General features: G+C 38.6%; 1 protein-coding gene across 1 annotated transcript; it reads right to left on the bottom strand.

The window, feature by feature from the left end:
• Positions 1-843: 843 nt before the first annotated feature.
• On the bottom strand, positions 844-14,897 carry HACD1 (3-hydroxyacyl-CoA dehydratase 1). Its single transcript, XM_075082716.1, has 7 exons — positions 14,589-14,897; positions 10,845-10,962; positions 9,626-9,644; positions 9,456-9,544; positions 6,898-7,019; positions 4,419-4,597; positions 844-2,983 (listed from the first exon to the last, which is right to left on the bottom strand). Exons 1-7 carry the CDS (start codon positions 14,714-14,716, stop codon positions 2,901-2,903), a joined length of 738 nt encoding a protein of 245 aa, XP_074938817.1. The 5' UTR covers positions 14,717-14,897; the 3' UTR covers positions 844-2,900.

Here is a 14,897-nt window from a genome sequence, read left to right as displayed (position 1 = left end):
TAGGATAAAATCCTGGCCCATCTGAAGTCAATGGTAAGAGGATTTTACCTGCCATTCTCAGTATCTTTGAGAAGAAACTAAAACAAAAGGTATATGTTGAAGCTTCAGTGAAAGGCTTCAATCAAAAAAGAAGCAGCAAAGAACATGTTGCTTGTATTTTTTGAAGTTCACGCCATGTAAGCTAACCTACATGGCAATCTCTCTGGTCTGTCAAACATTGAATACAAACCTCTAAGTAGTTTTTAGCTTGATTTTTATTCATTTATCATTTAGCAAGACTCTTCTGTAGCTGTAAATCACTTTTAAAGCTGTATCATTACTTAGTACACTCTTGCTTTATGAAAGCGCACACCCAAGATTTTAGCAAACAGTGCTGTATTTTTTTCATGTCACATGTACAAAAGATTGTAAAAATAGCCTGTTGATTGTATTATATTTGTTTTCATTGTGGCTTAAGGATATTATCATATGTCAGTGTTGTAGCACAGGTATTCCTTTTACTACAGGAACATTACCTGTGGGATACACTCATCCAATCAAGGATTTCAAAATTACTTCCTTAAGTATGCAATGCATTTTCAGTGAATTGATAGCTATGGTCTTCAGTGAGCTGCCCTGACAGTAAAAAAAGAGACACAGAACTTAGTCTAATCTTAGTTACTCATATTTCATCACACTCTTCTGCTTGCTAACTGAGAAATATTTCTAAAAACTGCCATGATGTTCCTCATGGATGAAAAAGGAAATGAAGTTTATACAACAGTACTCTTAAGAACTTTGGACAAATACAACTGCTAGCCTGAACACCTGTAACACAATCATCTTGTGATGCAGTGTTGTAAATGTAGTTTCTATTTTAAAATTTTAATAATTTTAGCTGCATATAAAATAAAGAATAAATTATAGCACCGTGCGTGAAATTTGTTCTAAAAAATACAAAGATTACACCTTTTTAAATTGCAAGCAATACAACTATTCTATCTCAAGTCCACTATGCACCTGTCATTTGAAAGGAAACTGATTTACATTTAATGAAGACATGCACAAATATCACAAATTTAAGGCACAAAATGGAATTTGAAAGTTAGGGATGTAGTAAATCCTTGCTTTTTCATCAAATTACCTGATACAGAAGAAAAAGGTGTATCTACAATTTTCAAAAAAGCTGTATTATCATAGAATCATTGAAGCTAAAAATGGAAACTGCTTATTCAGGTGTGTGGTTCAAACCCTTGCCAAAGGAAGATTATCTTCCACTACTACATCTAACTTAAAACCTTCCAAGAACTTGTATGCATTCATAAGCACTGCTGTGTCATTCCACAACCTAAATGATCTCATTAGTAGGATCTTTCTTCTGATATTCAATGGATATTTACCTTATTTCAAATTTATATAGTCACACCTTCATACTTAGAAAGCCTCTTCCTTGACATGTATTTGTCACATAACAAAAAATTGTACACAACAACTCGATCTTTCCGACTTCTTTCTCACTTCAACTAATTTTTGTTACTGTTCTCTGACTTTTCAGAAGATTAACTCAATTCCTCACCCCTGAGGTACCCAAAGTATAAGAGCATAATCTGGAAATTCCCTCAGCAATCACAAGGAGTATTCTGAATTCCAGCTGCCTGATGCAGCTCCTCTGCATATATACACTTCTTTTGACATTAGTGATGCCAGAAGCAACTCTGTTGTCTACATTATCAAGGCTTCTTACTACATTATTACATTTCAAACTTCTCTCTCTCTCATTAAATATCCAAGTTTCCTCAAATGCATTACCTTTTCTCTGCATCTCTTTGGCTGTATCTAATTCTTGTCTACATTTAATCCATCTGTTGGACCTCTCCCACTCAGGTATCATATAGCATAGTATCATCTGTAACTTTTATTAATATACTGTAGATCCCTCTTGCAGATTACTGAAGACATTAAATAGAATTAGGTCAACTCAGTATAAACAATTAATGGGGAGGGAACAATTGAAATCGCACAATGGGATGATTCAAAGCACAATTTATATTTTAAGACACTATTTCAAAAATATATTTTATCCCACTTAGCTATTTATAAGTTAAATATCTCACTATAGCTACAGTTTCTAAATGCAATACCATGATTTTTCTGCATATGTAATTAAAGGTAGAATAAGAAACATGCTGACGATCAGTCTTCCTCTGCAAACGAGTCCCATTCCAGCCACTGATCAGAGAAAGGTAGGCACATCAAGTTCAGTCCTCAGCATAAACATTTAACCAGTAGATATATCTATTCTTCTACATATCTTTAAAATTACAAGTGAAAATACAGAGAAATCTAAATTTGCACTGACAATCAAGAATTCAGCTCCTTTCAGAAGTCCTTCTGGAATTCTACAGTGTGATCCTGTAAATCAAAGAATGCTGAACAACATGCTAACAGTACTTATAACTGGAAAGGTATTATTTAATATTAAGCTTAAATAACATTTAAGCCACCTAGCCTATGAAAAACACCATTACCTAATTTGTGCTCTGTTTTCCAGAAGACTCACTTTCAGTACAACTTACTCTCCTTCTGTTCTTCATGATAACTACAGGTCATAACAGAACTTCCAGAACAGAAAGCACTGGAGCCAACTATTCCAATTCTTACAGCTATTTGTCAGCTTACTGAAAATAAGAAAATAATTTGCCTGAAGAAATGACAATCAAAAATCAAAGCGAAACCAAGGATGAAAAGGTAAGTCTGAAGATATATTAATTGTAAAAATAATACAGTCCATGCTATTTTATGCACAGTTGTTTATTCTTGTTCCATGTTTTAAAACTTGGACTCAGAAAAATCACAGGAAGTTTTGGTTTTTACCCTCTTTTTTTTTTTCCATTAGAAGCACCATAATTACACGGCTTGATTCAATCGTCCTTTTCCACAATCACTTCTCCATGAAGCACCCTTCTTCTCTGCCGCAGCATGTGGAAGTAGAGTTGTGGAAATACTTGATCAAAGGATAAAAGAAAGCAAATTAGATGGAAAAATTCAACAGATCACATAACAGAAAAATCCAGTTTTGCAGAATGAACTGAGGAAAAATGGCACACAGTGTTGCAGCTGATTAAGGTAAATAAGAGCAAGTCATGAACATTGCAGTGAATTACAAAACAATAATTACTCAAAAGTCAGACAAGGGCCCCTGAATGTATACCCTGTGTTCAAGGAACTTCCCTCCAACACTTTCTTTGTATAAACAGGAATTAACCACTTCCCCGCAGTGCCTGAAGTCTTCAGATTTGTGCTGTGGTAAGCATGTTTGAATTAAGACTTTGAGGGGGATACAGTTTTCCCTACTTGTTCAAGTCTGAAGTGAGGAGCTCCCTCTCTCCTGACTCTCTGAGAGAATTTGATCCTTATATTTAATGGACAGAAAAAATGGATTTATTCCTGAAGCATAAAGTTATATAAACAATTGTAAAAATGTTAGTAAGTTATGGTAGCTTAGGACACTTTTTACTCATATAAATCTCTCTCATTGGCCTTTATGATTTCTTGTGACAGAATATTTCTCAGTGTGTGTGCATGTGTGAAAGGCCATCTTTACAGTCAACTTCTTAAACGACTACTTTTTATGGATGCAGATCACAGACCCTTTTAACTTCAATTTTCCTTCTTCTCAATGCCTCTCCCTGATCTCTTGCCTTGTTTCTAGCCTCATTGCCCAGACTATCTAAAATATTCTATTTGCCTAGTTTGGTCTAGCCCCATGCATGGTGCTATATCTGAATCAGGTTGCCTTCTCCTTGTCTACACTGCTTAGCTACCAGTGGAAATAACCTGGAAGTGCAAGACAGATAGTCTCTTGAATCTTAGCTCTGGTTAGCCAATTGATCTGTGGCTTCTGGTACCCAGAAGTACAAGGACGATCTGATTAAACCAGGGACTGAATTACGTTCAGAGAAGTTTGGAGGGTTGATTTCTGTGAAAATGAAATCTTGGAGAATATTGCTTCGAGTTTTTCCCAAGCATGCTCAAATGGTGATTTTCAGAGGTGACACATAAATGGATATTAATAGCCATAAAAACAAGGCAAATCTCTGGCACAACTTGCAGGACAATTTTTAAGCTATTGCTTCAAAGTGGCAGAGGGTATAAAAATTCTCAGCGACATAGTTACAGACATTCCTGTGTAAGTATAAAGGTTTTTTACTTTGTCCAAGTCTTAGGAATGTTTTTAGCATTTCCACTGAAATTTTTAAGACAGCTTATGTTCTGAGGCAGATAACAGGATGGAAAAAAAATCAGTCTAACCAATTAAAGCACAGCAAAGCTTGGAACAATAGAAAGTGTTCGGCAAATTTAACTACAGGCAGCATTTCCAGCATTGCTGATAATTGATTATTATGCTGTTAGTGTTACTACAGTGAAGTAATACTTACATGGCACATAGGAGAACATGACAATAATAAGGAAGTAATAGTAGTCAAAGGAGACATTATACTTGTTGGGAAGTCTCAGTGAAAACATTCCTGTTTTCTTCACGTAGGGTAAAGCAGCATATATGGTTAGCAGTTCACCTGCAACTCCAGCAGGATACAAAATGATAAAAAAGTTGTATCTGCATTTAAGAAGAAAACCCTTGTAAGAAACACTCCATGAATTAAAAATTTCCTCTCGCTATTATTAGTGGCACAGCAATGTATTACAGTAGTTTCCGCACCAAAACCAAGGACCACATCCTGTCTTGGCACAGAATACCTGTTTCAGTTACTTTGGATAGTGTTGCTAGGTTTACAGAGAATGCATTCCTCAGTCCTTTTATTTAAAAACAGTGAAGTATCAGAATGTTTGTATATCTTTCTAATACTAAAGAGTTGAAAAATCCACAGATTTGTAGTCTCCAATAATGTCTTTTTTTAAAACTTACTGTTCTTGCTCCTGTTGTCACCGATAGGATTCAGACCAGGGCTGGATCCCAAATTCAGATGATCCTACATATCTTTGTCACAGTGCATGCATACTGGGTCAACTCTATGTATTATAATTTCTTTGAAGATAATGAAAATATTGAGAAACATCAGAAGCCTGTTTTATCCACTGCCACATGGGAATCCAAATAATGCTACATCTACCACTAATGGAAATGAAAATAAAAAATAAAAGAAAATGAAAATGCCAGAAACTTATCAGATCCATTTTAATATGGAAAGAAGATGTTCAAATAAAAGGTGAAGGCATTCAGTTTAAAGAAAATGTGGTTTAAATATTGTAGGCCACATAGGTGGTGACAAAATGAAAAACATAATCACTACAGTTTGTGCTGTCCTTACCATACTGCACCATGGAGATGCAGTTTCTCCTAAGAAACATCTCTCGAGTTCACGCAGGGAACAGCAATGAGAACTGTTGCACAGAGAGAAAGGTACAGTGTGCGCTCCATGACCAAAAGACATGAGATCCAAACCACCAGCAACCAAACATGAAACCCTCCTAGGAGCAAATGGGCTTAGAGGACTCACAGGTCAGAGAACAGATTAGGGGAGGTGTAGGAAGGAACTGATACCATGACCTACAAACAGTTTGTCTTTGTGCAGTGAAAAAAAAAACCCCAAAATAAAAATTCTGAACTACAGTTCAGAGCATACCTATTCCGTTAACAATGGACAGGCAAACATTTTTACAATTATAGGCTAAAGAGCAGAAATTTCCAGATCCCTTGGGAGTACTGAATTTATGCCAAGTTGTGCTGTTTGATTATCCATAAATCTTGATGTGATATTTTGGACTCTATGAAAAGATAACACATTTTCAAATGTTTTGTTTATAGTATATTTCACCACATATCTCTGCGGTGAGAATGTCAGTTTTTCCTATTGTCAGGAAACAAAAATTTTGTCATTCAAGATAACACCTTTTGCCATCAAGTCAGTGTATCTGTCAATGTAGTACTTTCTGAATGCATTTCTCTTTCTGAAGCCTACATAAAAAATTATTAATGAAACCAGACCTGATTATTTTTAAGCTTGCCGTTTAGTGCTTAAACATAACCAAACTTACCACCTTAGGTATTAGCAAAAAGATAACGTATTATAAGAATAGATATAAATATCAGACATATCAAAGAAGTGCATTAGAAGCATCAGAACTGCATTAGCTATAAAGCAAAAATATAGGAAAATAAACAAACACGCTCGTTCAAATAAAAGTCTCCTGCACTGAATGTAGGTAAGATATTTTCCTTCTAACAGTGTAAGGCTGTGTCTTACATGTATTTTCCAAAAAATGACTACAGAGAATACTACTCTTCCAATTAAGTCTCCTGATAAACATGCAGTCTCTGTAATATATCTGATCTAGTGGCCAACCTTAAGCATGCTTCAAAATCAAAGCAGTTTTGATATGGAACACACTTTTTATGTGGGCTAAACTAAGTCAATATTTAGCTTCATTACATGAATGTAACTTTAAAAAAGCTCTGATAAAGCAGATCTTCTCATAAAGTACTAATATGCATAAGATCTAGTGACAACAACTCCCACATTTTCAAAGACCTGAAATCCACAAAGACTAACACAGGTACTTAATTTTGGGCATTGTATTCAAAAGCACCTTAAGGAGCCATACTGTAAGTTAAAAGATGACTCCAAAGATAAAAACAAAAAAACAATTAAGTAAATTAAAGCAGAGTTCAAACTGTGAGACACTGAAAGCAAAGTACAAATCACAGCCCAGAATGTCAGCTAAAATATTTTTAACATTTTAAAACCAAGTAACGATCCCAAGTACAGAAAGCAACTGACTTGCACTCTGCCGACACATAACCGAAGCTCAGACATCTGCTCTCCTGTGTGTTAGCTCAGCATGCTTGAAACTAACATGCACAGAACCATGAGAAACTCAAGTGCAAGACATCTCCACCTGGCCCATTTAATGAAGTATGGCAAATGGTTGAGCAGGTTGAATGTGTAGAAGGAATATCGAGTAATCTCTGTCACAGTCCATACGACCAGAAAAAGAATAACGCTCTCCTCATTCTGGATCTGCAGAAGTATAAAGAACCAAGACTTGCTTCATCCTTAAGCTTCTTTTCTGTGCAAACTGCAACAGACTGCTGTTTAAGATATATGGAACAGAACTAACATCTTGTAAAGAGAGAAAATTTTAGCATAAAAGTGATATACTGAAACCATTACCATGTACAGTTCTTTATCATATGTATTTACTAACACACAGACTTTTTGCAAACTAAGCAATCTTTATCTATTATACAAATATCACAATATAAAACCCTATAATTGAGCTTATTCCTCCTCTTTATTCTCCATCTGCATTTTCACTATGCTATCTAACTGTCCCACTTTTTATTTGTGGTTGATTTATTTGTTTATTTGCTGTTCCTCAAAACAGCAAGAACAACACAGAAGATATGTTCCTTTCGTAATCCGTTTTTACCCATTCTGCATTTCACTACTCTGCCTCCTAGATTTTCTCTTATTTTTATATTGCTTTTTCCTAGCCATGTAACGCATATCTCCACAAAACTTTAGTCAAAAGGAATTGCTTGGTGTAATCTACTAACTGCACCTGAGTCACAGAAGATCAATTTGGCAGACTTCAGAGAGCTGTAAGATAATTAAGGAGCTGGAACACAGGTGGATCACTAAATGAAGAGTAGTTAGATCGGGAGCTTTGGGTAAACTCACTCAACAGTCCCATTTAAGATTTAAGTTCTGAGTCATTAAACTGCCTCATCGGTAGGTAGCACTCCTATCTGCTGTTTCAAAACATCAGTTCTTTTCCACTCTAACTGAACAAATAAACAAAAATCCCCAAATACAGAGAAGGCACATGGGGATCTATCACAAACACTACCTTCTGAGAAGAATTACACGCAAGTAATTTTCTTTTCTTTAAAAGGGAAGGAATTTTGTAATACACTTCCATGCCTGAAGGCTGAAAAGCTCCAGGGATGTCTGTGAAATAAAATAAAGTAACACAAGTTTTGTTAAAATTACAGAAAAGGGAAACATTTTTTTTTAATAAAATGCAACATGGTGGCAAAGCTTAATACATCTCAAAGATGCTGAAAATGCAAAACTGTCAAAAGTCAAGAAAAATTTTAAGGGCTTATCATCTCATAAAATCGTGCCCTCAATGTGTCAATCAAAGAAGGTGCACTTTCAGTGAAAGGATCTCACCAACATCACAAAAGGAGATATGAAAATACCACCAAACTCACAAACAAAGCAACAACTGAAGTGCAAAGACATCCAAACAAATAAGCAAAGGGAAAGACAGAATCAGGCTGTTCTTAGCCTCATGCGACGAGAGACAAACATTGATAACCCAAACTTGGATTCATGTCACAGTGCTAAATCCAAGCAGAAGAGATCTAAATAAGTATGCAGAGATTTCCTATCTGTTGCCTGGCAAATCTCCAGTCAAGTAGAAAGATCTGGGTCTGGCTATTATCACTAACATGCCTCTCACCACTTAGAGTGACCCTGAACATTCATGCCTGCTAAGCAATAACAGCGTGAAATACAATCAGACATACATTTAGATGTATTTTTCTTGGGCACAGCTATGAAAAGCCTATTCCATGTTAAGAAAAACGACAGTAAAGGAAAAGATAAGTGTAGAAAGCAAGTCCTCTGTGAACTGAAACAAAGGGATTTGACAACTGGGGCAGGTGCTATAACAGCCCATCAACAGAAAAGCATATGCCATCTGCTGGTGAGACAGTTTAATGGCTCAGCTTTTTAAGTTTAAAGAAATTCAGGAGCATGGACTCAAAATCTATCACTAAATTCTTACATGCCCTTCACAGAAAGCAGTCTTCAGAACCTGGACTAAATGTCCTATCTACTAGCTGTAAGCAGCCTGCTTGTTTCATTCTGCTGACAAATCACTAGCCTTACAATAACCACCTACAGCCAGGCAAATAAACTATCACCATTTATACAGGACCTTAAGTGTCTCTGTGGCATGCTGGATGACTTGATACGTTTTTAATGAAAACAATGCAGTGTGCATGCCATCAAGTGTTAATATTCCCATAACATTAAAATCTTAGGAAGGTTCCTAAATTAAATTGCAAAATCGCAACCATGTTTATCAAGCTAAATTCAATTTAAGACATATTTTCATTTAGATTAATTCACTAAGTACTAATTCAAGTTTTTGAAAGGGAACCGGTAACACTCTGGTAGATTTGCTGGTAAATAACAGCAGTAGTCACTGATCTCGCATAGGTAGACTGCAGCCGGCACGATGCCGAAGATGGTACCGATTCACAGCCAAGGCCCAGACCCAGTCTCCTGGGTAGAAGCACATAAATGCCATCCTGTAACCCCAACTTCCAAAATCGCACTCAAGTATGTAAGTATATGTCATTAATTTTTAAACTGGTCTTCCTGGAAAAATGAGAACTGTATTAATAGCTTCTCCTTAAAAACACTTGCTCACACACATACCTGTTTTATACTATGCGCAATGAACCACACCATGAAGATTCTTGAACTCACTTGGACCCCAGTCACAAGCACAGATGTGCGAACTATTCCTTAAAAAGAGAAACATGTTATCTCTGTTCCACAATTCATGTTTTAATTAGTTACAGGAGAAACTAAAACAAAGAACTCACCAACTGCACAGTGGACTACCTGTAAATAAAAATAAGTTAGAGGTTACTGATGTACAGTATGTTGCTATCTACACTACAAACATGGCCTTTTGATATAAACCTAGGCTTAATTCTGAAGAACTGTTTTATTGTCTACAGCTAACAGTCTTTAAAAGAAATAAACGTTAGAGCCCTGGCAACCTGTGATGGGCTCAGTATCTGACCTCTGCAAACACATGAGATTTATTTTCCTAATTAAATGTATCTATTACATATTTAGATACTTAAAAAGCATTTATTTTTTCAACTAGTAAGTTCCCTTCCACTATCTTATTAAAATAAGATTTTTACAGGACAGTGTGGAGGGAGTCATATAAGGGATGCTAAACGCAAAGCAATTTTAAAATGTTCTGTATTCTTTACGGATTAGTAACATTATTAGAATTTTACCAATGACACCTATGAAGCTTCAGATTTATTGTATTTTATGGTCAGTTTAGCAAATGGGGTGTTTTTCATTATTTTGACAAATTTGAGTAAAAATAGTTACTGTGGAAGTTTAATAGCATAAAAGCCTATATACAGCTGGCCACATGATTTAATAGTTGCTTGAACTACAGGTTGAGAAAAGAAGTTAAAAGGTAGATAAGCACTCTTAGTCGTGCCTGGGAAAGAACAGTAAGTGCTCAATACACCCAACAGTGTCATTCCACAGATGTACCATAAAGTGAGACCACTACCGCCCAGTTGGCAAAAGTCACGCTATTTAAAGAATACTTTGCACAACGTGCACAGGTCCTGTTGTAACGGATCATATGGGGAGCGTGAATCCAGTCTGGAAATAAGCAGAACCAGGAAAGGCACAGAAGGATCATGAGTCCAGTATATGGAATAAGAGGGAAGCTATCATCTCTGGAGATGGAGACAAGATACCTACTAAGCTTGAGGGTTGGTCTGCTGGCTGGAATGCCTTCAGAGGCTTTGCTTTTGAGTTAGAGACTCTCACATCAAAGCAGTTCCCAGGCAGTGTTTGATTTTTAAAAAATATTAGAATTAAGTTTGAAAAAATGTGTCCATTTTTTTCAACTAATCACCTTGCACACCCCCCCAAAGTCATTAAATAATGAGTTGAAAGGACTTTAAGGAATAGTATAATATTTTGATATTAAATTCAGGTTAATAACGTGTTTTGCCTATGATATGCAGCATCCAGTAAAGCAAACTAATGTTTAAAATTTACCTCAAGCAAAGCAAATGTCTGGAAAAATTTAAGCGTCTTTTGAACGCTTCTGAATAAGCCTCTATGTGTTCCTTTCTGTATATAAAACCGCACCATGGCAATACCTAATACCAGCCACCTACAAAAGAAAGAGAATGGATACATTTCAAATTAGAATTCTAAAAATATCCATCCGCTGTAAATAATTTATTAGAGTATTTTCTTCACAGAATATCTTTGCTTTTGCACTTGTCGGTGTTCTTATGAGATTATTAAAAATATCTTCAGACATAAATATTATATAATGTTATGTAAACATTACACTCTTTTATCTCTTTACTTGCAAAAGGATAGAGAATGACTTGTTTACCTTCAGAGGACTGACTTGAACTAAGGGGACCCCGCAAAACCGTGGGTCCATCAGACTTTTCACCAGTAGTGACTACATATTTTTACTATTAAATCCTCATGCACCTTTACTGTGAATTACTGTTATTTGAAAACATGCAATGAACTCGACACTGAAGCCACCATTTTGGGTTGCAGACTTGTATAAGTAAAGGACTGGAACCTGTACACATCTTTTTTACATTTTTCATGGCCCCTCAACTCATAATTTTCAGAACTGACTAGTCATCTGAATGGTTCTGTTTGCCATTGTCCAACTGAAGTTACCATTATGATTCAGTTTTCAGAAGTGTTGTCTTTGATAATCAGACTTTGAAGTGCTGAAAGATGGGCGCTCTACACTCCTGGCTTCCAAAGGCAGATACATTTACTTAACATACTTGATGGCTAATATTTTTGTATTTTTTTTAAGGAAAATGAACAATACTACCAACTGATAACCCTTCCAGTGTAAAAGAAAGAAAGGAACAGTATCTTTTAATCAAACTGGAATTTGATATAAAACTTAAACTGAGATCTCAGATGGAAATTAGACTAAAAAAAATAAACTTCTAAACTGTGGTGGGTTGATCCCCACCACCTGGCCCAGACCCAGTACAATAACCCAAGGCATGCACAATTCCTTCTGCAAAATTAATCCATGTTTATATAATTAAGATTTTCAAAATAGCGTACCATGTATGTTCCACGCTTAATGCAGAGCTACACCACATTCTTACAAACATCATAGTAGTGAGATGCCTTGAAACTTCAGGTTTCAATCCACAAAGACTAAGAAAGTACAAAGATTCTTTAATATAGGCTTACTGGCATAACCAGAGCTATGGGTGGCTATTTTGAGAGTTAAATATAAAAATACAAAGATTACAATAACTTCAGCTTAATTGATTGTCTGGTGATACTCAGAACAATCACTCAGTCCTTTCATTGTATGTAAGGCCATAGCAAACATGCTGTACAGTGACATGAGCTCTGTCTAAGGAAGGACCCAAGTGACAAAGCAGAGGGGTCTGAGAAATACTCAGAGGCAGATTTGGAGAGCATATAAGCGTTTGGAGAAATATTTATATAAACATTTGGATAAATATTTAACACCTTTCCTATTCTTACACTCTTCTCTAAGCATAAGGTACTGGCTAACATTGGAAACAGGGTACCAGGAAATACTGATCTTTGGTCAGACCCGTTATGCTGTAACAGCATTAGTGTCATGTGGATCATGACAGCTCTCTGTTCGCCTCGGATGGCATGTACTTCAGTATCAGCCCCTTAACTCTTACACACGGTTCCCGCTGCTACACAGTCACTCGGCATGGCCCATTCCAGCACTTGATGATGGCATTTCAAACTCACTTAGAGGTAGTCGGGCTTCCTCACACTGTAGGAATGAGTCCTCTCCTTGATCCCTTCTACTTTAAGCCCATGAATCCAATCTGCCAGTGCTCCAAAATTCGCCCCCACAAGCGTTACTTAGATTTTATAACAGATTTTAAATTGGAGTGCATTAATTTGACATTCTCTCCCACCACTGTGGAAAAAGGAATTACTGGAATATCACTGGTAGTCCTTCACAGTAAAACTGCCCTGTTTTATAGGGAAGCGTTTGACAGGAGGAACATGACAGTGAGTTTACATCCAGCTGGCAGCACAAATGGTGCAGCAACAGCTCTGCCCTAGCCTAGCATAATACCTCTAATCTAACAAGGCATTTTCTGCACCTCATTCTGCAACTAAAGGGTTGCACAGAGAAGTAACCTTGGACTACAATCAGAAGCAGAGACTGCAAATATTTTTCTTAAATAAATTTTTATTTGGACATGAATTTTTGTAGATCGATTTTATTTAGCTACCAGTGGCTTTGACTTTGGATCTCAGAAAAGCCCTTGTATTGCAAATCACCAGGAAATGGAAAACACTTTCCTTAATAAAGGTAGCATTTCCAATTGGGACTTTCAGTAAGACTGGGTACTGATCTGCCATTTCAGTCCCTTAAATCTTTGTCAGAAAGAAAGATAAGCCGCAATTTTTTCTTAGAATGGTTGCTAACATGCAATTATGTATTAGTTTGTTAAAACTCTGGAAACACTTTGCTATATTGCACTGCCTGGACCAATGGACAAATACATTTATCCTGTGTAGTGCCCCTGTTCAGCATTGCTTTATTTCAAATGTTTATTTTTCTCTTAAATTGTATCCATGAAAGATCATAAGAATTTGTTCCTATCTCTTATTTTTGTGTTTCCACATAAAATATGCAATTTTGCATGTCTTAATCCTTTTTTATGTTAACGGAAGATAGGAAAGAAGGAAGTGGGAGGTACTGAATCAGGTCAAAACTAATGTTTCAGTAATCTTCTACAGACGTATAAAAGCCAGTGGCAAGAGTCAGTGTTCATTAGCAAATTCACACATTGAGCACGAGGCTGGGAATTCAATGAGGTATCATTAACCTTCCAGCTAGAAAAAAATCACATTGAGTAAAAGCACTTTTCAAAAGGTGCTGCTGCAGTGTATGAACAGACTTGAATACATGTTCAGATTCGCAGAATCCAGTGAGAAGAAAGCCATTACGGTCATAACCCCGGCTTTCTGCATCAGTGCTTGGACGCCTGCTTCCACTACAGCGTCAGTTTTGCTCTACGGGATTCAAACGGCACAGGGTTCACCCACCGGTAACCACGGTAAAACTGTTGCCACGATGAATGCCAGCCTGGAAGTTATGAAATTGTTCGTTCTTAGTTTTCCTTTAAGCATGTGGAAATTAATAGGTTGGGCTTTTTTTTCCTCCAGGTGTTAGTGAAGAAGGCAGATTTTCAAGAAGTGAAAATACGCGCTTGGAGCACTAACAACATAAACCTGAGTGCTCTTTTGATCTGTTACTCAAGATAAATACCCACTACCCTCAAAGCTGAGCATCGCAGGGACCCCGCGCCCCGAAACCGCCGGTGGCACCGCCGGGCGCCTTCGCCTCCCCGCGGCCGCTGGCAGCCGCCCCCCGGCGGGGCGCGGGGGTGGCCGGCGGCGGGCGGCGCTGGAGGGGCGGCGGCGGCTGTGCCGGGGGAGGCGGCCTGCGCGGCGCCCCCGCCCGGCATTCCTGTCCCGGCTATACTTAACCTCCCCGGCGGGCTCGGGGTGACGCGCTGGCGGCTGGCAGCGCTGCACCGTATTAGGCAATGCCCGGCAGGCTCGGGCTAGCCCCGCAGCCGGCGGCTCCCCTGCGCACCGGCTCCCGCCCCCGGCTACCTCGCGGCCACGCCAGCCTGCCGGGTCCCCGGGTCCCCGCCTCGCCTCGCCCGAGCGGCACCCGCCTCCCGCCGCCCCGCACTGCCGGCCCACGGCGCACCGGCGCCCGCTTACCCCGCGGTCATGGCGACGTTGTAGAAGATGAGCCAGGCCGTGGCCAGGGCGCCCAGGCTCCTCTTCTTGCCGTTCTCCTTCTCCTCCACCGCGCCGTTGCCGCCTCCGTCTTCCTCGCTGGACGCCATGGTTCCCGCCGGGCCGGGAGCGAGAGGCGCAGAGCCGCGGGGAGGAGGGGCTCCCTCCGCGGCGGGGCTGCGGCCGCGCTGACAGCCGCACCTCGCCCTCTCTCTCACCCCATCTGTCTTCCCTGAGGGCCGCTGCCCGCCGCCAGCTCCTCACATGGCGCTGCGCTCCTCCCTCCGCCCC

This window comes from Phalacrocorax aristotelis, chromosome 2 (assembly GCF_949628215.1).
Source record: "Phalacrocorax aristotelis chromosome 2, bGulAri2.1, whole genome shotgun sequence".
Classification (NCBI taxonomy): domain Eukaryota; kingdom Metazoa; phylum Chordata; class Aves; order Suliformes; family Phalacrocoracidae; genus Phalacrocorax; species Phalacrocorax aristotelis.
Note: the sequence above shows the minus strand (reverse complement) of the source record. Positions and strands in the feature narration are given on the sequence as shown.